At 44.2% G+C, this 19,959-nt stretch overlaps 1 protein-coding gene across 1 annotated transcript in view; it reads left to right on the forward strand.

Annotated features, from left to right (window-relative positions):
- syt16 (synaptotagmin XVI) overlaps nt 1-15,841 on the forward strand; it is a gene marked incomplete at both ends in the record, with an annotated part of 48,308 nt that extends 32,467 nt beyond the window's left edge. Inside the window, 5 exons of the mRNA XM_080751126.1 lie at nt 397-648; nt 7,674-7,969; nt 12,042-12,512; nt 14,441-14,630; nt 15,528-15,841. Of these exons, the coding sequence (XP_080607252.1) occupies nt 397-648; nt 7,674-7,969; nt 12,042-12,512; nt 14,441-14,630; nt 15,528-15,841 (1,523 nt within the window). The remainder of the gene's footprint in view (nt 1-396; nt 649-7,673; nt 7,970-12,041; nt 12,513-14,440; nt 14,631-15,527) is intronic.
- Nucleotides 15,842-19,959: the final 4,118 nt, after the last annotated feature.

The following is a 19,959-nucleotide window of genomic DNA, read 5'->3' on the forward strand; positions in this document are numbered from 1 at the left end:
GCGGCAGAGAGGGATATAGAAAGAGTGAGAAACGGAGACAATGAGTGAATGACTGAAATGTGGAGAGCATTTGTGTTCGTATGCGTGTGTGTGTGCGTGTGCCGTGTGGCTACTGAGACAGTCTTACAGTACATCAATAACTATGAACTGAGCCGTGCTTTGAAGCCTCATTTACTGTTCCATTCTTATTGAAGTTGTTTTTTCCCCCCCTGTTTTGTTTTCATCCATGACTGCCCTTCTGTGTGAAATTTTCCTTTGTAGACTCCTCACCTCTCCTCAGATTTGATCCTGCTTGTCCCCGGTCTCTCAACTCCTGCCTCCTGTAGCTGTATGTGTGGGTCTCTCTACACATACACGTTATGTTTGTGTGTGCGTGACCTCCTTTCCCTCCCGCAGTGAACAGTTACGGCGATGACGACGACGACGACGCCACCAGCTCGTCCAACAGCGAGGACGAGGTGCTGAAGCAGTTTGAGATCTCCGTGTCGCGCTCCCAGAGCTTCAGAAACGCCCCGTCCGCAGCCAACGCCACCGTCGCGCAGAACCAGAAGCAGAACCAGGATCAGCCACCGCCGAGCCGACGACACAAGTTCAACAGGCTAGTCGAAGACCAGGACGAGGGCAGCACAGAGCCCTCAGACTGTGAAGGTATGGTATGTGAAGACACATTATATAGGCTACTGGACATAATATGTATAAATATACACATACTGTACTGTGTGCATACCCTACCATTCAAAAGTTTGGACACTGCTTTCATTCAATGTGTGTGAGAAGCTGTGTCCAAACTTTTTGACTGGTAAGGTATATATTAACATGTTAACATAGTTTTATATGCTGCACATACTTGAATACTATGAAAGTATGTACTCACACACGCACACATGCACACACACACACACACACACACACACACACACACACACACACACACACACACACACACACACACACACACACATTAGGCTCAAGCGGTTACACCCCGCCACTCCGACATGTCTCCTTTCCGACATGTCTCCATTCCGGCACTAACCCTATCTCTAACCCTTACCCTAAACTTAACCTCTATGGAAGTGTCGCCACTCCGACAATAAGAAGTCAATTTAGGAGTGGCGACATGTCGGAATGGAGAGCGACACCCGGCTCAAGCATGACAACACACCTAATCCATAATCTACTTCACATCACATACCATGACACTTAGCACAATTAGTGCCTCTTAATCTGAAAGTTGCTTGGTGCCTCGGTGCCACGCCGTTTCCTCCATAGGCCACCGCTATTATTTTGAAGGGCCGGAAGGGGTTTGTTTTTGTTTTTTTGGATTATCACTTGACGGCAACGATTACGTCATCTAGTCACATGACAGTGTGGGCCCACAAGAGAACATGGCTGCGCCCACCTTTTGTGTACAGTATGGAAGAGTGGAGACCATCCTTTGTATAAGAATGTCCCTTTTGGAGAAAATGAAGTCTATTTATGGGCCTCTCAATGGATTTACTATGGAGGACGTTAACTTCGCGTGCACGCCCGACGTGCGTTGTAAACAAATCGCGGACATTGCCGATGCGGGCGGGACCGGAGCGACGTACAGTAAGTAATAATATCTTTACTGTATATACAGTAAGATTCACAGTCCTCACCGTCAACGGCGCCATGGTATTAACCCTTTCAATGACGGTGAGCGCCGTCAACAGCAGCAGAACAGTTAGAATACACTTGAGTTCACCATCATGCCCTAAAAAGTCCCAACAGTCCACCTAAAAGAGAGTTGCAGTAGCACCAGTTAGAGAACCCTGACTGGTTCATACCAACCTAACCCCACTGGTCTGAAAGGCCACACATAAATAACATGTCCATCACAGATTAACCACTGCATCAAGGGCTCAGTGGGGCTAAGCTGCATTGGAAACAGACACATGAGCCCAGTGTGGGCAGATAAACAGAGATCTGGGTCTTTAGTTTAATTTGGGAAACTTGTTTATATACTCCAATGGTTTCTAGTGTCCTAAACACAACCTAATGAGGATGAGTGGCCAGCCGAAGGGCAAGGGTAGCAGTGAGGGAGGAAAGAGGGAAATAGTCCAGTAAAAATAAGGCTGAGGTTGGACAAAATTGTATTATTTAGTTTTTCAACTGATTCTGACAGGAAATTAGGTCTACTAGCCAGGATAAAAAATCTACCCTGATCTGCTCACTGCAAATACCCACAGTTGCCAAATCAAGTTGGGCTCCCATCGACTTTCTATACAGGAGGAAAATCCCCAAAAAAAATCTGCTTTAAGTAGGATGTGAGGGGTCTAACTAGGGGTTTGTCATGATGCTGAATCCATTGCAAGCATTTGTTTTGCATTCAAAAACATTCATTGGCCCCATAACACCCCACAAAACTGTGGAAAAGTGATGACTCATCACTTCTCATCACTAAACGATCATTTTCTGGGGCCACTGTTAGCCCAAGGAATGTTTTTTGTGCAAAACAAATGCTTGCAATGGATTCAGCATCATGTCAAACCCCTAGTTAAACCCCTCACATCCTACTTAAAGCAGATTTTTTTTCTGGGTATTTTCCTCCTGTATAGAAAGTCGATTGGAGCCCAACTTGATTTGGCCACTGTGGGTATTTGCAGTGAGCAGATCAGGGTAGATTTTTTATCCTGGCTAGTAGACCTAATTTCCTGTCAGAATCAGTTGAAAAACTATATAATACAATTTTGTCCAAGCTCAGCCTTATTTTTACTGGACTATTTCCCTCTTTCCTCCCTCACTGCTACCCTTGCCCTTCGGCTGGCCACTCATCCTCATTAGGTTGTGTTTAGGACACTAGAAACCATTGGAGTATAAACAAGTTTCCCAAATTAAACTTAAGACCCAGATCTCTGTTTATCTGGCTTGGGTCCGGCAAGCTGTGCAGTATACAGTATGTACTGGGATCTGATGGTAGGTATTACACTCCACCTAAGCAATCCATCTCCCACTGGTTTAGCACATTGAAACAGACATAGACTCCTGTGTTCCTGTCTAATACTGACAATAATCCTTGACCTACTTAATGTTTTAAATTATCCCATGCAGATACATACAAACATGTATTCGTACCGGTCCATTTTACAGACTCGAGTTAAATTGACTCAGAGAGAGAGGAAAGGGCATCTGCACACTTGTTTTTGTTGTCATTCCTCCAATATGGCGGCACCTCATGTATTTCTTTATATGCCTAAAGGCCTCTATTGACATGATGAGTATGAAGGATCACACCCCACGTTGTTAGTTGTAAAACGTTACAGCACAATTACATGCATTAGAGACATTTCCATTAAGTTCTAATGTATGAGGTTGACATCACATGGTGGGCCTTGCTTGTCGAACCAAACATAGTTCTTAGATAACAAAACTATGGTCTCAGCTCTGATTTCTGAAGGTTAAACCCTGGTTACCCTGCCCACTTAGCAGTCTGCCAAGCAACACACTGTGGCTCGCTTCGAACTACCGAAGCATTGTGTACTGCGCTTGAATTGAGGTTTTACCACCTGGATCTGCAGTTTCTGCACTCATTTTCTTCAACGCGCTCCAAGTCTGACCTGCTTTGGCAGGACTCTGTCACACTGGTTTTGCCCTTTCTTGCAGCAGGTGTTGCTTATGGTCCCTCAGACAGGGATTATAGACGTGTTTGTATCTCTAACATCCTCAACCCAGTGAACCACCTCATCCATTGTTCACTGCTGGCAGAATCAAGCCTTGGGCAGAACGCAGACACAAAACAAAATAAATCACTGCCACGTTGAACTTCTGACCAATCACACGCAATGTTCGGCTGGTGGAAATGTTCAGCTAATTGGAAAATCCTGGCGGTTCAAGAACTGTCAAACAGAACTTTGGCAAGGCAATGCCGAAGTTCATATTATTTTATTATTTTGTTCTTATTGACCTGCCAAAAAAAAGGTTTGTGTTCAGTAAGAGTAGCTGCAGCCCTTAGTGTTAAACGCATTTCCAAGAAGAAATACAACCAATTGGGGGGCGGGTTTCCATTCCGAAACATCCCCATTCTGAAACCAGGTTGGCATTGACCAGCGTCGGCAGGTTAGCATTTCACCAGGTTAGCATTCACCAATTGAAAAGTAAACAAGGTCATGTGTGCCGTGCGGTATTATCATGATGTTGTTCGGTTTTTGGTAAGAACAATATGACTTAATTTGGTTGATTGACTACTAATTAACTAGCTAACTAATTAACCAAATAAGGTCCTCCTTTTTTAAGGTTGTGTTTGACTGAGGTGACTATTCTGGTCAATTACATATATGTAGGCTACACATATATTCTGTGACTTGGTTTGTGAAGTTGGCCGCATTGGCTCAGGGGTGGAGAAACCGTCATTATAACACGGAGACAGGGTTCCCATTTCTATTCCGGGATCCCCCAGAATCAGTGTTGAAGAGTCCTTGAGCAAGACTCTGAACCCCTAGTTGCTTCCGGTGAGCAGGTTGGTGCCTTGCATGGTTTCCGCCGCCATCTGTGTATGAATGGGTGAATATAATGCACATCTATGTAAAGCGCCTTGGATAAAGGAGCTATACAAACGCACCATTTACCATTTACAGTACAGTACAGTACAGTGCAGTGGTGACCTTCTCATTGTATTGTTAGAATTCAGCGGATGTGTATTCTGTGACCAGATGCTGTGACATAACTTCTGATTTAACCAGAGAACACTCGCGCACGCGCACGCACGGCCGCACGCACACACACACACACACACACACACACACACACACACACACACACACACACACACACACACACACACACACACACACGCTATGACTCACCTCAGCCTGTTTCCATGGTGAATAGATATAACCATCCTGCTGAACTTAATGGCGGTGAATTGGAGTCAATTGTCATTGATTGTTTTATGGTACTGTCTGTACTGTCCCTTGGAAAGGCCAAGGTTTCATTGATTACACAAGAACCCTCCCTCTACTACAAAAGCTATGTTGTGGTGCGGAGAAGCCTACTTATTAGGGCTGGGACTTTAACTAATTAATTGTGATTAATTAATTACAGAAAATTAACGCGATTAAAGAAATGTACGTATTTTAATCGCACTTAGTTTCTGCACCACAGAACCTTCAGTTTCGGGCATACCGATCATAGCGATGCACCAACCAAGAAGAGACGACAAACACAAAGGGAGAAGTAGCGGATCAGAGCGATTTGCTTGGCCCAGTGGATGCGAAATGTAGATTTAAAAAACTCACTTGTTGATTCACTCGTACAACAAAATGTGTTTTACTTGGAAAAAAAAATGCTTATCGGGTCAAATATTAGTATGCGATATTACAAAGCCTGTAATTCATTCGATTAATTTTTATAATAGCATCCCAGCCCTACTACTTATTCATGATGGCAGTGTTGGGAAAAGTACTCAAATGTAAAGTATCTATATTGCAATGTAGAAGTACTCTGTTACAAGTAAAAGTCCGGAATTAAAAATTGACTTAAAAATGAATAAAAGTACGAAAGTGTTGGTATCAAATTGCGCACCAAAAGTATAAGTACAAAATGTTAGGAAATTGCCGATCTACTTGTAGATTGGCTATTTTGAAACAGCCTAGGTATAAAATGTTTTATAATATTATCATTTATATTTGCAAAGTAACTAAAGTTTTCAAACTAATGTAGTGGATCCGAGATGTAGTGGATTAGAACTTGTGACAGTATTGGAAATTAGAAATACTCAACTAAAGTACAAATACCTCAAAATGTTACTTAACTCATACAGTGCCGCCGGCCACAAGGGGCGCTAGAGTGCCAGAAATTTATCCATAGACCTTCTTTATAGCTTTCGTCGACCCTCTCCCAACTGGCTTGTGTTTTCACTCCAGTCAATGCTATGGGTGACAAGAGGAGGAAGCTAGCTGACACGTAGCCAAAATGCTAACCCATTTAGAAGCCCGATCTAAAGCTATTTCAGCCGCAAAAAACTTTCTCTTTGGGTCTGGGAACACAATCCGGAGAAAATCCTGTCTAAAGATGTGATTTATTATTGGAGTGGGCGGCGCGATGCGGCCGTTAGCGCGAATACGGCCCGTGGATGGCCGAGTCTAAGTCCCGGCCATGGATGGACGTCTAGACCGGGGCTTCGTTGAGGCCTCCGATTAAATAATTCATTTTATTAAATATCCCGGACATGTTCGGGATAGGCACCCTGGAATACGTCCCGGTACCGGTACCGGTACCGGTACAGAGGTTTTTTTTGGGGGGCTCTAAACTTTATTTTAAACCATTTTCAATGGAATAAATCGTCGGAGCATCTAGCGTCTCTCGTTGGTGAGCGCTGGGCGAGCCGGGACCACCCACGTTGCTCCAAGCAGCTTGGGGTAAGTAAAATAGCAAATAAAAAATTGTTTTGGATTGAAATATCCCGAACATGTTTGGGATAGGCACTGAAAGAGTTAATTACAGTACTTAAATAAATGTACAGTACTTGGTTAATTTACACCACTGCATGAGACGAGGGGCTGAGGGAGGGGCGGCTGTAGCTCAGGAGGTAGAGCAGGTTGGCCAATGATCCATGGGTCATCCCTGGTGAGCTGGTTGGTGCCTTAGTGCCTTGCATTGTTTCCTCTGCCATCGGTGTATGAATGTATGTGTGAATGGGTGAATGTAATTCACAATGTAAAGCTCCTTGGATAAAGGCGCTATACAAATGCACCATTTATCATTCATGCCTTGATCTGAAGAATGCTCCAAAACAACATTTTGAGAATTCAGGAATTGATATTGGCAGCCCAAAGTTTTCCCCAGTATTATGGTCGATAAATAGTCAACAGCAATCATTCTTGCTGTCGACATTCACCGTTCAGAGTCAAATGAATGACATAAGCAGTGAGGTTTTGAAGCAGTCTTGCCTTCGAGGCTCATCACGCGAGGCTGTCACAAAGACTCAGTTGCCCGCAGTGTAATTGTAAGCGATAGTTTGTCTTGTGAATTAGTGAATAGTTGATGTCCTGTCATGTTGCTGCTCGCTGTATAATCTTGACCCTGCCATTATGTAATCAGATCGTAGTGGATGTAACCTGACTCCGCCAGATGGGGCGGTAATGAGTTCACAAGTTCACAAATTATCTTATGAACTCAATACCGCCTACATCTCACAGAGTCAGTTTAATAGTGGATGTGCTTGGAAGGTTGAGGTTTGATGATAGCGAGGTGTTACTGGAATTCAGTCAGACACTCTTGACAAGTTATTCGATCTTTTACTATCATGTTACAATTTACAATTTAGGCATTTAGGCAGACGCTTTTAATCCAAAGTGACTTACAATAAGCAGGTAATACATCAATATAATAAGCAAGATAATATGTCAGTACATCAACAGCAATACAACAAATGCATAGGAATATCTATCTAGAAAAACAATAACATAGGTAGACCACGCACCTAAGCAGTAAAAAAATACTTTTCAAAAACTAGCTTCATGTGTGGTCATAGAGGGAAGGGGAGTGTTACAGTAGTGCTATGGGCTTAGGTGGAGTCTGAAGAGGTGAGTGTTCAGTCCACGGCCGAAGCTAGGGAGTGAGTCTGTAGTTCTAAGTGCGACATGGAGTTTATTCCACAGATTAAAACCAGTTCTTAATTTGTAATTAACTCCCATTGCTTAACCTTACTGCAGCAGCAGACATGGATGCACAGAGGACCACCCAGCCCTTCCAGGACCCCCTGTCTGCCCACGGCGCCGCAGAGGAGCAGGAGAGGCCCTCCTCCGCCACGGGCTCCCAGAGCAGGGCCCAGGGTCCGGAGGCACCCCCGAGTGAGGGGTCCCTGGGGGGCCAGAGGGCCACCCCCGCCCCCAGCATGATCAGACAAGCTCCGGACGGCAGCATAGAGATGGAGACGGCCGTGGATCTGCAGGGTTACGACAACCCCAACCAGGACCCCACGGACAGCTCTTCTACCTGGAGCCCTGAGGTGGGTGTGGTTGGTTCAGGGGTTTGCAGTGGTGGAAAAAGCACTCAAATGACTTCACCTCTTTTTGACCTATCTTCATATAATTGGTCCTCACTAATGTTCTTTATCATGAGAACAATGGCTTCCATTATAACATTGTAACTTTTCAGGAATAGGAAGCCTGCAGTTTCTATTAGCTTGGATTCCCCATCGATGATGTCACTGGTAGACAGGTTTCTGAAATGGCCACAGCCCTCCTATTAGACAGAGTAGAAAGAAATTGTGCTATTTCATCATGAACATTAGTGAGGATCAATTATATGAAGATAGGTTGAAAATTGGTGAAGTCGTCCTTTAAGTAAAAGTATCAATTCTGCAATAGAAGAGTAAAGTACCAACGTAAAGTATTGGTATTAAAAGTAGAAGGTACTCATACTCAAGTACTCAAGCTCACAATGCGTCTGTTCTATATCTTGTATTCATATCTGAAACATTTTTATGTACTTATCTCTCTGTGAAAAAAAAGTGAAAATCTTTTGAAACAATATATATTTTTAAGTTGTTGTTGCAAACAAAAAGGGGACATTTGCTCGTGACTCACACGAATAGGTCCCGCGACCCACAATGGGGTCCCGGACCATTGTTTGGGTGAGTCATTGCATCATTGCATATCAGATGTGTGTCCATAATGGAAGCAGATAAACGGGGCATGGTGTTTTCAAAGCCCAACAGATGAGCAGCGTGCTCCTCATTATAGATGGAACAAGTCAGGCCTGTCAGTGGCGCGGCCCCGGGGCCCCGTGTAAATACTGCATATCTCCTCCTCACTCTAACAAACACAACCTTATGAATAATTATCAAAGGCCTGGAAGACACTGTCTGTAGAACTGGAACACCAGGGGATTGTGTGTGTGCGTGTGTGTGTGCGTGTGTGCGTGCGCGCGTGTGTGTGTGTGTGTGTGTGTGTGTGTGCGTGTGTGTGTGTGTGTGTGTGTGTTTTGTGTGATTTGAGAGTGACTGTTGCTAACATCCAAGAAAATTCTGTTTTTGTGTGTGTGTTTGCTTTGACAAGGAACACCGTCAGAATGTGTGTGTGTGTGTGTGTGTGTGTGTGTGTGTGTGTGTGTGTGTGTGTGTGTGTGTGTGTGTGTGTGTGTGTGTGTGTGTGTGTGTTGTGTTGTGTTGTGTTGTGTTGTGATTGATTTTGCGCCCTGCTGGGAGGAAGGTGTGAGAGAGAGTAGGCGAGCCATGCTTGCTATCACTGCCTGCAGCAGTGCTTATCTCCAGGGCTCCCCAAGGCTTTGTGTGTGTGTGTGTGTGTGTGTGTGTGTGTGTGTGTGTGTGTGTGTGTGTGTGTGTGTGTGTGTGTGTGTGTGTGTGTGTGTGTGTGTGTGTGTGTGCGTGCGTGCGTGTGCGCGTGTGCGTGTGTGATCCGCATTCTATTTCTGTGTGTTTCTCTCATCACATCACACTGAAATCTGGAGCAGTCTGCGCGTTAAATGCCTCCCACTCGCTCACACACACACACACACACACACACACACACACACACACACACACACACACACACACACACACACACACGATGAGCTATTGATATGTTGAAAGGAGTGGTACTGTATGTTAGAAATGAGGCTGGTTATGGTGCCTGTTGGCTCAGCTAGTTAGTGCACACTGCACACTGCAAAGATACCGGTACTTGTGAGCCGCGAGGACCCGAGTTCAATCCGACCCTCGTCTTTCTCTACACTGATCTATCTAAGGAATACATACGAAATTAGAAAATAATAGTAATTATAGATTAACGGGGGGATGCGCCTGGTTACTACTGTACTGTAGTAGTCTATTTATGGAACTATACTGATACTAACGCTTACTATTACTGATATTTATACTATTAATACAAATATATTAAAAAAATATATATAAATAAAAAATATTAATATTGACACTAATACGAATATTTATATTTATACAACTGTGTACGTGTGTGTATTTGTACAGTATGTGCGCGTGTGCATTCAAACGGTTACATGTCTCCTTTCAAACATGCTACTATTCCGACACTAACCCTATACCTAACCCTAACCCTAACCTCTATGGAAGTGTTGCCACTCCGACAATAAGAAGTCAATGTCGGATTGGCAGCATGTTTGAATGGAGAGCGGCCCCCCCTTCAAACATATCAGGTGAATACCTCATATCATTGAATTTCAACTTTTTATGTTTTTTCGTAAATTAATACCCCACTTCATCATACAAGAGTGCCTCACAAAAGTAGTGAAAATTGCAGATCTACGAGCTCACAACGCGTCGCCACTTTAGAATGTTTTTCAAAATAATAAAAAAAAAAAACGGTTTTGTTTTGGACATGCAAGGTTTCCAACCGACCGCAACGATGAGCTTTTGATGAGGCGACCTCTGACCTGCGTGTGTGTTCTGACAATTGGAGCCGTGCCACGCGGCCGCTATCTTATCTGGTCTGCTGTTACCATGGCAACGGCAACACTCAGGCTCCACTCTGTCAACGCCACCGACATAATCAATGTCTTGTTTGCTTACCATAGGAGAGAGGCTGCTTGACTGCGTGGTAGTGTGCGAGCGCGTGTGTGCGTGCGTGTGTCATTGTGTGCCGTCTGTGTGGGTGGGGATGGAGTAGGTTTTTTCTCCGATTCAGAGTCCGCAGGGAAAGTCTATTCATTGAAATGATTACGGTTATTATTATGATGGCTTGGTCTCTTGGAACATATGGGCTGGCATAAATCAATGTGCAAACGAGTGGAGATTTGCTCAATCTTGTTCTCTGTTGGCATCGCCTTTCCTGTTCACCTCTGAGACTATGTGTGCAGCAGACGTGCACCGTCAAATCCTGCGTGTTAATTTAACAAAAAAAAAGGGTGCAACTGGAACCGAATGGACCCTTACGGGACCATTCGGTTCAGCCTTCCACTTGTACCAGGGACATGCTGGGCCCCTGATTCAGCCCGGGAAAAAGAGTTGGAGAGGACCTCATTGCGCGCTATAGAGAGAGATCTCTTTCTCTATATAGCGCGCAATTCAAAGATTTGTGAAAAAGTGACAAGCCAGTGGGCCAATTACATGAGTTATATTTCGTCGTTGTCGGGTGGAAATCTTGTATGTCCAAAACCATTTGTTTTGTATTTATCATTTTAAAAATTATTTAAACTAGTGAAAACAGCCGATCTACAAGCACACAACGCCTCGCACCGCGAGGCGTTGTGTGCTTGTAGATCTGCTGTTTTCACTACTTTTGTGCGACGGCCTTGTATGATGAAGCAGGGCTTTGCTTTGCGAAAAAAAAATTACAAATTTGAAACTTGGAGATACGAGGTTTCTGCACGACAGTGACGATTTACTTTGTTGGCTGCCCAGCCCCCAAAATGGAACGAAGGCCGACATTTTATTTTTAATTTTTTCCTAATGGCCGGCCTGGAGTTGTCCTGCTTTTCCCAATGGCCAGCACGTCCCTGACTTGTACCCTCTCTGAGTTAACACTGACGATTGTACTTTGTGAAAGGGGCATTATTTAATAATAATAATAATAAAGCTTTATTTGTATAGCACCTTTCATGACATGAAATGCAGCTCAAAGTGCTTTACAGAGCAGAAAATGAAGCACAGTTACTTAACAGAAAAAATAAAATACACATGAATACAATAAAGCAGAACAATAAAAACATAAAACATTGAAGAACAATTTCAGAACATTTGTGCATAAAACCAGTTTCATGGTCAAAAGAACACACTAGCTGGACAACTCACTGCAGGCTAATCAAAAGAGCTGTGCCTACTGCCTACCTACCCAAACAACAAACACCATCTGGGTCATCTTGTACAATGTACACTCAACATTTACTGGATTTTTGTATACCATAATCTTGTATGGGGGGAATGTGTGTAAAGCTCTCTTCCTTTCATTATTTCTGTTATTTTACTCTCTTCCTTTCCCAGCAAGAACATCCAAATCAGAAAGTTAACAGAGTCTTATGGAGATTTGGGTGAACTGTTGAGCAAGGCACTGATCTTGACTTGCAAATAACAACCAGTATCATGTTTTTTTCACCTCCCCCAGCAAGACCACCCTGCTGTCCCATTGGAGGAGCCCCTCTCTCCTCCGCCCGTCAGCGCCGACCCCCGGCCCCCCATCTCCAAATGTGGGGACCTGGTCATCTCCCTGGAGTATCGCCCCGACAACGAGAAGCTCCTGGTGACCGTCGTCGCTGCAAGGGACATCCCCGATAAGGGCCGCAGCGGCATGGACTCGTGGCAGGTACACGCCGTCATGCTGCCCGCCAAAAAACAGCGGCACAAAACCTCCCTGCAGCGGGGGGCGCTGCCCCACTTCAACGAGACGTTCCGCTTCTCGCGCCTGGACCCGTCAGACCTGGCCCTGTCGGCGCTCAGGTTCCGTCTGTACGCGCTGGGCGGCAGGATGTCCCGCGAGCGCATGATGGGGGAGAAGGTGCTCAGACTCGGGGGACTCGACCCCCATGGGGGAACGACGGAGATGACGCTGGTGCTGGAGCCACGCAGCAACCTGAAGGTGAGAGGCTCCACTCTCAGAATAACACTCCGGGTTCCCACGGTCATGAAATTCCTGGAAATATTTTGAAATTAGAAAAATAATTTTCCAGTACTGGAAACGTTTTGGAATTTATCAAGGGTACTGGAAGGTCCTGGAAAAAATATCTATGCATTGTCTTTGGTTATTGATTTACCTCTGAAATGACAAATTAAACATTGGCCAAATTGTCAAATATTAGAGGCAGAAATTGTGAAAATAGAACCGTGTTATACAAAATTCCTCAACTCTTAGTGCTCGTCAGGGTGCCGGCTCTCCAGTTGAAACATGATTATTTCGGGGGTTCACGGCCTGAAAAAGTTGAGAACCACTGGCATACACTACCTGTCTTTGGGCATTGCACATAGGAGTAAGCGACTTGTTATTGAGCTGAATTATTGTTATATAGTCCTGGAAATTGGGTTAAATATTCTGGAAAAGTTTTGGAAAAGTTTGGGAAATTAATTTGTAAAAATGTGTGGGAACCCTGGGACACTGGCTTGTGACTGTGAGTGTGAGTTAGTCGATTTCCAGTTTAGGCATGTAGCAGGTGCTCTTATCCAGAGTGTCTTACAAAGTGCAAGGTCAGAGTGAGTGCCATAGATCAGGGGTCTTCAACGTTTTCAGGCCAAGGACACCTTAGTTGAGAGAGAGATGAAGCAGGGGCCCCACAACCTTTTCATAGATTCCATAGAGTTTCATCGTTTGACAGCACAGTCATCATTGTATTTTGGATTCATGTTTCAGATATTTAACCACTTGAACCGCCAATACTTAATAGACTTGACCTTTCACTCTGTACTTGGTCTGCTCTTTTTCCCAACTACAAAACCTCTTTGCCGAAAATAGCAGATCTACAAGCTCACAAGTCACAACGCCTCGTGCCTCGCTATTTTTGGCTTAAGTTCTCAGAATAATGGACACTAGGGTTCAAGTGGTTAATAAAAAAGGAGAAAAAAGGTTTCTATCACACAAAGATTTGGAAGACGCCCTGTAGTGACTCTGGGGTCCTCAGAGTCAGGGGTCCATTAGAATGGGGAGAGATTGTTTATTTATGTCTGTTTATTTGTCAGTTACTTTAAAGGTGATACACCATGAAATTTCACTTTTCCTATTTTAAAACCTTTTTTTGGGGTCCCACTAGCACCTTCTATCCTCACAAAGTCCCATTTCTGACCGTTGTGTCTTTCTCTGGTTTTGGGAAGGTGGAGGTTAAAAGTATCCCACGGGTTCTCAAAACAGGCTGTCCAGATTTGCTGCCGATTGTGACGTCATCTGCCGATTGTGACGTCATCACAAAAAAAAAAAAAAAAATTCAAAAGGATTTTGGGGGGGGGGGTGGCGCAGTTCAGGCCAAAGGTGGTACTGCAGCTGAAATGCTCTGAGAGCCATTCAAAAATGAGAGAGGCTCTCTATTCAGGAGTGGTAATTTAGCCTCAAACCTTTTGAAAAACGTTTTTGGGACATAAACAATATGACATAAATACTTTTTAAATGCATGGTGTATCACCTTTAACACTTTGACTGCCCTTTGCAAATCCTATTTTATTTACCTGATTTCCGATGCCTCCGTCCGTACGGCCGCTCCCGTTCACGGCCGTTCAAAGTCTTTTCTTTCACGCAGAGAAGAAGAAATACAGCCGAGAGGATCTGTGTGTAAGCTATGGTCCATAGAAAACAGGCCGTTTTGACCAAACAAGCGATATGGGAAAAGAAGTGGAGATACAGTATATCCATGTTTCTGCAGCGAGTTTGTATACAAAATGGGATCTGGACGTCCCCCGTTGTACTGATTTTTTTCGCTCACTCGCGGCTGCTGCAGCGCGGGGGCTAAAGTTAACATGCCTGTGGACGTGATAACTGGGCCATGGCAACCGACGTGTTAAAGTCCATCTTTCTGTGTCCATCAGAGTGTGGACTCCCAGCTGAGTCTGTCTGCGGTGTCCCAGAGCGACAGTGCCTCCTCCACCCAGTCTCTGACACACGGAGGAGTCCCTGAGCTGCTGGTGGGCCTGTCCTACAACGCCACGACAGGACGTATGTCTGTGGAGATCATAAAGGGAAGCCATTTCCGAAACCTGGCCATCAACAGACCTCCAGGTCAGGAACAAACAGTACCACTTGACAACAACTGACACCTGTTTCTGGATTTATTTTGCAACCGTATACACAAGCATGTGCATGTATGTGCATGCGTTGGTAACAAAAGATTGGACAAGCTAGTTCAGGCCGACAGCTCAGAGTAGCGCCAACTCCTGATCAGGTGATCGGTCACATGCACACATCATCAGATTGGGGCAGGCTATTAAAATCTGCTTACTGCTCTATTAAGTGTTTGTGCTCCTATGACCTAGCCTGGTTGATAAACCAGGCCGCAAAACACCACACCGTGTTGTAGTGTGGTCTGGAGCCTCACAATTGAGAATCCATTTCCACCAGCCACCAGAAAAGTTTAGCCAATCAGGGCTGTAGGCTGTGTGGACACAAAAACATTCCCCCCTCCCCCTCCCCTCTATGACAGACTTCAAACAGGTAGTTGTCTTTGAAGTTTCATTGATTAGAGGGAACACTAACGAGGTCTTGACACTTGTATGGCCCAATCAATTACGTTATTGTACAACCCCTTTGAAGTTCAAAAGGAGCAATTAAGAGCTCACCAGGCTTTCAGAAATGGAATCTCTCCCTCTTCGTGATAGAGGCTGGCACCGCCAGGCTACCTACGACCACCTAGCATCCACCTGCGGGCTCTGTTTCCATATGATTCCCTTGTATGATTTCCCTGTAATACAATTTGACAGATGATTTTCTTATTATAATAGTTTCATGCTTACAGGGAACAAATGAATTGAGACAGAGCCTTGATGCCAAAATATGCTCAAGGATATGTATGCTCAATAAATATTATATTTTTATGCTCAGAAATAAGCACTTATTTCAATCCTAAGAGTTGTCTGACTGAACTGGAACTTGCCTCGCTCTCATTTCCCCTCCCTGCAGACACCTATGGCAGGCTGACGCTGCTCAACTCCGTGGGCCAGGAGATCTCTCGGTGCAAGACGTCGGTGCGCCGGGGCCAGCCCAACCCCGTCTACAAGGAGACCTTCGTCTTCCAGGTGGCGCTGTTCCAGCTCTCTGACGTCACGCTCATGGTGTCCATCTACAACCGGCGCAGCATGAAGCGCAAGGAGATGGTGGGCTGGGTGGCGCTGGGACAGAACAGCAGCGGGGAAGAGGAGCAGCTCCACTGGCAGGACATGAAGGACGGCCGCGGGCAGCAGGTCTGCCGCTGGCACGTCCTCCTGGAGGGCTAGGAGGAAGGGAGGAGGTGGCGGTAATGGATAGGGGGTGGGGGGGGGGGGGTTGTGTCCGGACCTATGCAGCTAGAGGATGGAGGGATTGTTGGCATGTTAGGTTTTTTTAACCGTGCAGTTGTTCAGAGGTCTGTGGCGGATTTTCTTAGGCGCCCTACACACAGTTGCGACAGCTATCGTGTCCGTGTAGTCTGAGATTGAGGGGGGGAGGGGCGGATCCAATGCATTATCAATGGAAGGTTGTTTGGTTTTTTGTCGTTGCCGTGTCTCTTGGCCAAAAGAGCTAGAGACACGGCAACGACAAAACACCAAACAACCTTCCATTGACAATGCATTGGACTACCCCATCCCCCCTCATTTTCAGACGATACGGAGAAGCTGTTTCACGCATATGTGTGAGTCCGGCCTTAGACAGAGGCTCGACTGTTGTGATTGAATTGACATAACGATGGGGTATTATTATGACTTAATCCTGCCATAAAAGGGAGGAACAGATTACATCCCGCTGTAATCTGAAGGGATTCTTCAAACAGGCCTCTCTCGAAACAGGCTGTTCTCACTTCCCCTAACGACTTGTCTCCTTTGGCCAGGGTGTGCACAGGCTGGACCCACGCCAGATACTGGCTTCTATCCACGAGTTTCCTACGCCCCATAGTGCATTGCGCAAGCGTCTGCATCGATCTTCCGCCGCCGATTTACAAGCTCACAACGGGTTGCATCTGCGACGCGACGTGAGCTTGTATGTCTGCTGTTAAACCCGGAAGTTTGGTCCTGATAGTCTCCAGTAAACTCCCGCGGAAACTTGTGGATACTGTCTGTCACATGTACCAAATTAAGGCTTCATGTCTCAAACATAGAATAGGAAGTTCTGGATGCTGTGTTCAGTGTTTGCCATAAATGTATATGTTTGAAAGAACATCAGGTAAGGAATGGGTGATTCCATGACAGCGCTCTGCTGAAACTGACTGTTGTCATGTCCTTGTATGCCTTGTCTCCATTTGCCAAAGTCATGCTGTGGCCAGTCTGCGACCAAGATTTTGCCAGGCGCTCTGGGTCAAACCAGTTTCAACCTGGACAGTAGGCTTGGGCGATATCCAAAATTGTATATCTCGATATACTTGGTTGGCAGGATATTTTTCCCCCCCAACCTGTGAAAAATATTTCATAATGATAACAAATATCGTGGAGCTCCACTCTGCATCACATCATGGAGTAATTATTCCATTATGTTCCTATATCAGGACACTTCTCTGTGCATTTTCGCTTATATATCGGCCCAAGCCTACTGGAGTGGACGGGCCTGGTTAAAGCTGGACACAAGCTAACTTAAAAGGAAAACTGTTTACCACGGTAAACCACGGTATCAAAGGCAATTAAATCAGTCAAATTGATTTATAAAGCACATTTAATAACAACTGTTGTTGACCAAAGTGCTGTACAGAACAGGGGGTAGCTAAATCACATACCGGTAATACAGAAGATGGCACAAATAACATCATATTGAGCCACCACTGTAAATACTCATTCAAATACTCAAACTAGGCTCCTGCAGAAGGGAGGGATACAGTTAAGCTAAGTGGTCCCCATGCTAGTTACTTGGGGTCTAATCGGCTACTGTTGAAGCTGTTTACTTGAGCCATTCAGATGGGCACGGTTTGGCCACTTTTGGAACAGTCTGTTTGGGTTCATTGGACAAGGCAAGGTGAATTAATCCTAGAAAAATCAGTAAATCTATGTTAAATAGTAGATATCGTGGCCAGTTTTCCTCTCTGTTGGGAGATGGATGTACTTGCTGAGTCTATCTGCCAGTGCACCAGGTTAGATCAGTCATTTTCATAGCAAAAAAAAAAGTCATATACGGTAGTCATCACAGTCACAGCAGGTCACGATCTGTGTTCATAAAATGCCTGAGAGCTTTTCCCCATCGTCCTAAAAAAGACACTCGTTTACATTCTCAAGCAGGACGAAAAGTTCATGATACAGCAACAAAATACTAGGGGGAAAAGTGCTTCTATTTGCTTAATTAAAACAATCCTAGTTATTACCGGAGTCAAGTCTTTCAAATGTAAAGTATCTCTTTGTGAAAGGTGACATCAACAGAGTTGATTTAATTCTTCTATATTCATATCTGAGATCCCAGTAAAGATGTATTCTTTTTTTACAATTAACAATTACATGGTTCTTTTTAGAACTACCTGCGCCGACAAGGGTCTCTAATTTTCGGTTTACACTCTTTAGAGTAAAGCATGCACTTTGACTACGTATTGTGCCTAACGGATATGCATATTATTATAAAAATCAATACAGCTATTACGCTGAAACGTGACGAGTCATAGCAAAGGGGATTATATTGAACCTGTTTGCGTACAGTTTGAAAACAGATGAGCTGGAGAGATATGTTTGTTTCTTCTGTATACCAGCTCCTCCTGCATTTTGTGAAAAAAATAAATAATTGTAATGATCATCCAGGGATAATGCCACTTGTTTCACTTACCGTTATTAATCTACTTAGTAAAAAAACAAAGAAACAAAAGAACTGTAGGTTTCATGGTGCATCTGGGCACGGTTTCATTACATGAGCTGAACAGTAAATGAGCAATTTGGACACCTTCTCTATGTGTCCCTGGCTGTGGGAGTAAATCAACGCCAACCACGTCCCATATCAACACACATTATGAGCCTATGTGGAAAACGAGACCCATTGCTTCTACAAAACAAACAAAACATGATTAGAATTTCAGTCGAGGCGAGGGACCTCATCATCACCATCACATTATCATCATCATCATTGCGGTCGTCCCCTTAAGGAATTATGACTCACTTCACAGAACCAAGCGGCAGTCCCTTGAGCAAAATCCGCTAATCAGCTCAGTTACACATGTTTCATGTCTCTTATTCGTCCAACGAATATCACACCGAAAGCTAATTCTCTCGGAAGCCGAGAATGTTCCCCTTGGAATTGAGACGACGTGGGCAGCGTAAAGAGTCAAACGTTTACAGTTTGTATAGTAACATGTTGACCTCAGAACCAGTGACGGAGAGAATAGAATGAACAAGGTTGTTAATGGAAGATTCAGGGAAGAGTGCTCATGGCACAGCACTAACTTGAACCAAATCAAAGATGAATGATATGCTACACACATGAAGGAAGATGTATGTATTTTGGCCATTACAAATATATTTTCTCCCACACATTTTCTCCTGAGTTTATTTTTGGCCTTTATTTGTATAGATAGCTAGCCTGTTGTAAACATTTCTTTTCATTATGCGTTGATAGGATTAAGTGACGCTTTAGCTGATCTGTGGAAGAAGCCTGGGAAACGGGTGGACGTAACATGTGGATGTATTTCTCATGTTTATATTGCGGATAATGTAAAGTGTTAAGTTCAAGTATTCATGAAGTTATCGTGTGAGGAATAGGAGTGTTGATTAGTTGTGACATAACATAACTGCTGTCATCCTATGAAGATGCTTTTTTTATTACTTTTGTTCATTTTTGAGTTACGGACACTAGAGGGGAATAATGTTTTCCTTATATGGAGGAATGGCCGATATTAGGACATATACGCAACCATAAAAACTTCATTAAATATACAGTATATCCCATTTATGGGATGACACCAACTCATAAAATTAAATTGCAACCCCTGGCATGATTGGGGATGTTTACCTCCATGATACCTGAACATGGGCTCAGTCCATGCTTCCTTGCCAATGCTCCCATTCTACAAACTTCATACTACAGTATGTATGGCACCATGCACCAGACTAAATGTTTACGTTTTCTTTTCCCTGCACAGTTTGTGATATAGTATTTTATGCATGTCTAGAGTCACTGTACATAATCTATAATATCTACTCTATATTTTTTAAAGATAATAAGGTTAGTTTGACATCTAAAAGCTTAGTTCTATTATACTTCTATGGTTGCATGCTCAATGAATTGTTCTGGGTTGCAATTTCTCTGACAAAGTGCCTGTAATGTAAATGTATTGCCTCTACTGGGGAACAAGACTCGCCTGTGTGAATAAAGGTTCCCAAATTGCATGAATCTATCAGACGTTACGTACTGTACACGTGAATACAGTTGTAGGACTTAATTGTATGCATGGAAGGTG

The sequence above is a fragment of the Nannobrachium achirus genome, assembly GCF_963921795.1.
Source record: "Nannobrachium achirus genome assembly, chromosome: 20".
Taxonomy (NCBI): Eukaryota; Metazoa; Chordata; class Actinopteri; order Myctophiformes; family Myctophidae; genus Nannobrachium; species Nannobrachium achirus.